The 7,149-nt window shown below is 49.2% G+C and overlaps 1 protein-coding gene across 4 annotated transcripts in view; it reads right to left on the bottom strand.

Annotated features, from left to right (window-relative positions):
- Positions 1-432: 432 nt before the first annotated feature.
- Cdh26 (cadherin-like 26) overlaps positions 433-7,149 on the bottom strand; it is a 56,852-nt gene continuing 50,135 nt past the window's right edge. For all 4 annotated transcript variants that reach the window (NM_198656.2, NM_001291189.1, XM_006500670.2 and 1 more), the window contains 2 exons: positions 6,102-6,179; positions 433-1,054 (listed from right to left, as the gene is read on the bottom strand). In NM_198656.2, the coding sequence (NP_941058.1) occupies positions 851-1,054; positions 6,102-6,179 (282 nt within the window). In that variant the 3' untranslated portion in view covers positions 433-850. The remainder of the gene's footprint in view (positions 1,055-6,101; positions 6,180-7,149) is intronic.

Genomic DNA, 7,149 nt, shown 5'->3' with positions numbered 1-7,149 from the left:
TGGAAAGGGACTGTTATCTTTTTAAAACATCACTGAAAGTACTTATTATAAATACTCTAGGAAATGCTTTCCCATCTATTAGCCTTCTCCACTTAAAATGGAGCAGAATGACAATTACAGAAATGTAAATAATCTTTTCAAAACCCATTTTCATTTCCTCCCAGAATCGCTTACTGCTAGCCCCAATAGCCAGGTGATCTATGGGTTGGATTTTCACTTTCCATCTGAGCTGGGACATGAACAGATGCAAAGAATACATGATTCGACTTAAGTTTTTCCAGAAAGTCTGATAAATCCCATTTGTAAAGCATACAACCCACCATTCTACTTTGTTTTATCAAGACATTGAGTTCGGATCCATAGTTGGTCCTCATCCTAAGACCCTGTCTTAGGTTTCTCCGTACTGTGATAAAACACTCTGACAAAAGCGACTTAGAGGAGGAAGGGTTTATTCTGGCTCACAGTTCAAGGGTACAGTTCATCAGGGCGGGAAGTCGAGGTGGCAGGAGTCTAAAGCAGCCAGTCATGTTCTTCTGAGATCAGCAAGCAGAGAGTGGTGAACGCTGATGCTCAGCTTGCTTTCTCCATGTACACAGTCCATGATCCCAGCCAGGGAATGGCATCACCCACAGCCTAGGGAATGTCGCCCTCCACAGTGGACAGCTCTTCCCATCTCTTTTAACCCAAACAAGAGAAACCCCCACTGGCATGCCAGAGGTACATCTCCCAGATGTTTCCCAAGTGACTGTAACACAAACCACCGCAGACTAGGAAGTGACTAAGAATAAAGAACAAAAGGAGAGGTCCATGAATAGTGATCAATTTCCCAAATCATGCCCCTCATACACCTTTATGAAGGAACTCTTGATGTAAAACACATTGCTTCAGAGGGAGTAGATTTTGAGCCCGAGCAGCCCAGCAACTTGGGGGAGAGGTCCTGCTCCAAGAAGGTTAGAGAGCTGAGGGTCTCAGCTCCTTCACACTCGCCCTCCTCTCTGTAAACATGAGGCAGGTAGCCAGTGTCACCTTCCAGAACATCAATACTCTGGAGCTTCTGTGAAAAAAGCCAGAGAAGGAGACATTTACTATTACAGACTCGCAGACAGCATCAGGGTCCTCTTGGCTGGAAAGTCTCTGAAGTGCATGTGGGAAGAAGGCCTCGGCCCTACAGACTCAGCTGCAGCAGCAAGCTGAAGCAGGATGTGTTGTCTGCTTCTTTTTCACTATTTCAATGATGATGGTAACCAACCAACGGGCTGATAGAGCCCCAGGACTTCTCACCCTTCTTGCTGCCCTGTGCACTCATCCTCAGCACAGTACTGAACCTCCCATATCCTGAATACTTCCTGCTTATAGCTCACCTGGATCTTCACTTGGGCCAGTGTCCTCTCTTTTTCCATCCTTACCATGTTTCTTGTTTGAGGACCCTTCCTAACACACAAATGCCCTTCCAGTCCACCTACCCTTCACTGTCTCCTGGGAAGGGTGGTCCCCACTTAGTCTGCCCTTAAACATCATTCTGTCTACTCCCACAACATTCTGACCTCCCATTCGCATGCACAAGTCAGGGTGTCACACGTTTCCTCACACAGGTGACGGGTGATCACTTTCAGTCTCTGGGACACTTGATGTCATCACATCCAGAACCAAAGACTCTACCTCATCTTGCCTGGGCTACTACACAGGGAAAGGCACACAGACCTCATGATAAACATCCCCAAGAGTGCCTCTTCTTGCGCTCCAACCGCCTTCTCTACCAGAGTTCCTAAGCATCAGATCACAGAGGCTGACACATGACAATCCTGGGGACAAACTCAGCCCAACACTTGTTGAAAATAAAGTTTTCTTGCAACACAGCCAAGCTTCCAAGCCAATAGGGCAGCCATGTATGAGCTTGGCCATACATAGATGTTAGACTTGGCCCTCAAGTCCTAAAGCATTTCCTATTTGGATTTTTACAGGAAGTTGGTTAACAGACTGCATCAGATGATCCTAGAAGCTATAGGGATATATTTATCCAGTGAACATAAAATATAACAAAAAATACTCCATAATTTCATGAACACCATTGGTTAGCTCACAGTATCATCAAAAGTTAACCGAAATGTATGCTGAATTATGGTGCTTGGGTAAGGCATTCTAGGGAAGGCTGTGTGAAGCACTGAACGCGTGATACCCCAGCATGGCTCACACCATGGCATCCCCAGCAGTGCAACTGTGTATAGAATCCTTGTATTGCTCCTGGCTCCCCACCCACTACTCCTTCACATACATGGTTCTGTTCCCTCTTCTCCAATGTCTTGGCCACTGCCTCAGGCCCTTTCCCCTCTCCAGTTACTGTAGTAGAAAATACAAGGAGTCAAGTAATCAACTCCTATTCACAGAGGCACCTTACAGACCTTATTTCCAGCCTTCTGGATATGCACAGTGGCTGAGTATAACCTGTGGACGACAGGCATCAGGAATAGTTACCTGGCCACAAGGCCTGTGGTGACCTCCATCCTAGTCACATGTCCTTGAGTTCTTCCTAGGTGATAGAATCACATATGGATGAGAGACACTGGGTCATGAATCCCATTTGGAAGCTTCCTTCTGATGCTTCCCAACTGTGATGTGAGCAAGAAGCAGGGGTCTTCCTATTAAGTCGCTCTGACAGGAAACAGGTCACTCCGAGTCTTCCTCTTCCTCTCCATACAATACATCCTCTCTCCAATTCCCATACTCTTGTCCATGCTCTGAATTTTCCAGCCTCTGACCTAATTGGAATCCTCCTTAAGCTCAATAGCATTTCTTGGCCTTTAAATCCATAGCAATAGTCAAATTCCAAGTAAGGAAGTTCTTCCACCTGACTGGACCTGTCTTCCTACCCTGTCTCTATGCACAGACCCACCCCTCACATGTAGAGCTTTAGGTATGCTGAGTCACTGGCTCCTTCTCCTCCTGGCCTCTGCTGCTCTTCTTCATCAATGAGGTTCCCTGCTGACAACTTCCTGCCTGTAAACTCCAGCTCAGTGTTCAGGGTCCAGACATCTCTCTAGCAGCATTTCCTGTTTTTGTTGTTGTTGTTCTGAGTCACTTAAGAGTTTAATGGGTAAGTGGCAGGTAGAAAGATAGAGAGATGTGTAGAGATATGAATGGATAGATAGTAGAGAGAAGGTTAGTAGAGAGATGCAGGGAGGAAGGGAAAGAGAGAGGGGGAAGGGTAAGGATGAAGGGACAAACATATGGAGATATGTACATATGTATGCACAGAAGGATGAATGGATAGGTGGATGGATGGATGGATGATAGATGAGTGGGTGGATGGGTGCATGGTGGGTGGATGAGTGGATGATGGATGGGTGGATGGATGGATGGATGGATGAATGTGTGGGTGGGTCAGTGGATGAATGGGTGGATGGAAGATGGGTGGATGGATGAATGGATGGGTAGATGGATGAATGGAAAGCAAAAAGAGAGGTGGACAGATAAATAGCAAAGAAATGGAGGGTTGGAAGAGGAGCTTCATCCTATTTCTAGGATGGCATGATCTGAAACTGAGCCACGTCCATCAGTTATGCTGGCAATGGGTCCAGTGGGTCTTCCTAACCTGCCCTTAGCTAAGAGGGACTCATATACCTTGAATGGAGATGACTGTAGTTGGAACTTGGAATGTGAAGGCTCAGGGCATGATATGGGAAGTGGATTAAGGCCTGGGAAGGGGAAGCTGGGAACTCTGAAGACCTGATGCACATGTTTTCTTAGTGCCAATCATCAATTGTACTCTCAGCTGGTGGCCAGCTGTTCTCTAGTTCCCTCTGTGTCACAAGAGCCCTGGTCCCTCCACAGAGCAGAAACCCAGCCTCCTCTATGCATGGAGTCGGGTGCCCACAGACAGTAGTGAATCCCACACACCTTCTGGGGCTGTTATCTGAGGGCTGTGGCATCCTGTTGCCATCCACTCCATCTCCAGGTGGTGGAGAAGAATGGGAACTCTTTTAGCCGAGAGGTGAACTCCAGACCTGGCCCAGATGTTAGGAGTCCAGTCACGTCCGTTGGGCAAGCTAAATAGATAATTCATGACAGACCTGCTATGTGCAGAGCAAAACTGAATCAGCAGCAGGGGCTGCGCCTCAAGAATTCAACTTCAAACCCCTAAGGCTGGCGGCCAAGCAGCAGGGTTCCGCACCCTGACTCAGCAATTCCAGCGTCCCCTAAGATCAATAATTCATCACAAACCACCGGCTAAGTTTGAAGGCTCGTGAGGGAGAGAACTGCTCTTCTCATCTGAGCTTTGAGTTTCCCTTTTCTCTTCTCCTCACACTATGGAACTCGGGGCTTAAGTTGTGCTGCACAAAGCTGCTTGTCTGGCTGCCATGGGGAAGGGGGAGGGGCTCCTCTAGCAGAATGCAGCCTTCTCCTGCCTAGATGCATGGGGACCTGTAGCCCTGTCTGTACTGCCTGCTGAACTTCAGCTAGGTATGTGCACACATGAAAATGGTTAGCTCATGTGATGGTCATGAGGTTGTGTGTGTAGGTGCATGGCTTCATTTGTGCACAGAATCTCTAGCAATGGGGTAGAACTAACTGTCCAACTGTGCTTCATGGTTAGGAAGTCCTGGCCTCACTGATATTGCTCAGTAGCCAGGTAGGCTGGTTTGGACTCTGTGGCTTATATTCTAGCTCCAGATATGTTCCTCGTAGCTCTCCCACAAAGAAGACAGTGGCCTATGCCCAGACACAGTTCTGCCCTCATAGTCAACAATCTGAGGGAGGAGCAGTGACCCATGCTAAGCCCCAGCTCCATCCTCATAGCTCAACCATATGGATAGCTTCCCTGGTCCTTGGTTTTCAGGCCAACCTTCCTCCTGGAGCTTTTGTAACAAATGCATATTTAATTTTCCACCGATTACTCTCCTGAAGAGTTCTGAAGTGATGTCAGGGGCAGGGCTATTGGAGGGGCTCTTGATTGTGATTGGAGCCTGAAGACTGACCTCACCAATGGGAAATGATGGAATGAGGGAAGGCAGGGCCTGATTGGAGGAAGTGGGTCACTGGGGCTGTATCATTGCAGTCTTTCTTTCGTCCCAGCTCCTCCTTACTGCTCCTCACTTCATCCTGGCAGCCTTGAGTTGGGCACCTTTGCTGTGCTATGACTCCCCACCACCATGATGTTCAAGTGTTCAAAAGGTTCACAGCAATGGGGACAGCCAACATGGGCTGAAGCCTTTGAAGCAGAGTCAAAATATGCCCTTCCTGGCCTCCCCTCAGGTTTTCTTGCTGTTGTTTTGCTTTGTTTTCCTGTTGGCTTCTTTGCCTGCGATGGAAATGTGGCACATTGCAAGGATAGGGCTCCCTCATAGAAGTTCTATGTGGCTGAGTGAGAGAAACAGAGAGGGGCAGAGACAATGAGACAAAGAGACAGAGAGGGAGAAAGAGAGGAGAGAGACAGAGATAGAGATATTACGGCTCCTCGAGGATCTTCCCCTCAGTGATCAGGGCCTGAGAAATGGTCTTCCAGCCCAGATCTGGACAGAAAACCTCCCCTTCAGGAGCCTGGTGGGTCTGCTTGGATCTGCTTTGCTGTGTATAACAGCGGCTACCAGGCGCTGTGCACACTGCAGGACCCAGAGGCAGGAGTGTATGGCAGATACAGAGATGCAGTTGCCTACCAGGGGATAGTGGAGAGATACAGAGGAGCCAACTCTGGGAGAGCCCTAAACCTCTGTGACCTATACAGTCAGTCTCACTGCCTTGGGTCATGGGGCCCCGCAGTCCCGTCTCTTGTGTACTTTAGCACCAGAGATGGAGATGGCAGGATATCATGAGGGTGCATAAGACAAGATTCCATAAACTCAGCTCAGAGGCTCTGATGAGCACCCCAAGGCCTACAGCATCATAAAGATTCACGAGACAGGGTCCCAGAACCTTAGATGAGAGGCTCTGATGAAGTTTGAAATAATACAGATCTGTGGTGGAAGCCATCAGACTATAACATCATGTTATGGCAGCCTTGGTTGACCTGTACAGCAATTTAGGAGAGAGCATGCCCAGTCAGACTCAGAGCAGAGTGGGAAAAACAAAGGGATGATTGACAGTGTAAGGACAAAAAGAGTACCTACCTGGCTCCATGCCTCCACCACTCTTCCTTCCAGCAGCTGCAGGGGCTGCTGTCTGGGTACCATACGATCCAGATAGACCTGCAAAATGAAGCAGCAGGCTCTAGCCTGAGCAGCACTCACCACACAACTCCCTGTGCCTGTGTCTCCAGTCCTCAGCAGAGACTCAACACTGAGGTAGAACCAGACCAAAGACAAGGGCTCATACTCCCCTCTGTGCTAGAAGAGGGGAGGTCCGGCAAGGGCCACTGCCAGATCTTCCACACCAAGGTAAAAACACTCTTGAAGGGAAGGAGGCTGGAGTCTATCCAGCAGCAGCAACAGGGTCCCTCCCATGAACCCCATCCCTTGGGGGAATCTCTGTGTATGGTTGTGTTCCCCAAAATCCCTTCCTGTGATTCCCCTTGGCCTTGCTCATGGCCAGCACGGGACATTCTCTGAGGTGGTCACATGGGTGTTTGCTAGGTTAATGCATCTATCTGACCTTTAAGAGCTGTCCAAAGAGCAAGTGTACAACAGTAGGGAGTGGCTAAGCATGAACCTGGTGGTTCCCCAGCTCAACCCCATGCCAAGTCCTGTGTGGAGACCAGCCAGTTGCTGGGAACATGGCTGTCAACAACTTTAATCTCAATTCACACCATGCATGCGGTAGGCAAGCACCCAAGAGTAACAGAAACATGAAGAGCCATGAATGACATGAAGCAATAAGAGTCTTTCACCCAGCTAGAACCAGAAAGGCCACTTAGGACAAGAATCATAAGAAGGGAGTGAAAGGGCTACAGGGCAAGAGCATGGAGGAGAGGGACCACAGGGGATAGGAAGAGGGACACAGGGCAGGGCTGGGAGAGAAGGGGCCACAAGGTGGGACGTAGGGGAGGGGCTACAAAGTGGGGGAGGGGCCACAGGTATGGGTGGGTAGAGGCCACAGAGCAGATGGGGAGAAGCCACACAGCGGGGATAGGGGTAGGGGGATAGGGGTAGGGGGATAGGGGTAGGGGCCACATGGTGAGGGCAGGAGTAAGGGACCACAGGATGGGGCAGGGGAGGGGCC

The sequence above is a fragment of the Mus musculus genome, chromosome 2 (assembly GCF_000001635.26).
Source record: "Mus musculus strain C57BL/6J chromosome 2, GRCm38.p6 C57BL/6J".
Taxonomy (NCBI): domain Eukaryota; kingdom Metazoa; phylum Chordata; class Mammalia; order Rodentia; family Muridae; genus Mus; species Mus musculus.
The sequence above is the reverse complement of the archived record's forward strand: the minus strand, read 5'-3'. Positions and strand labels throughout refer to the sequence as shown.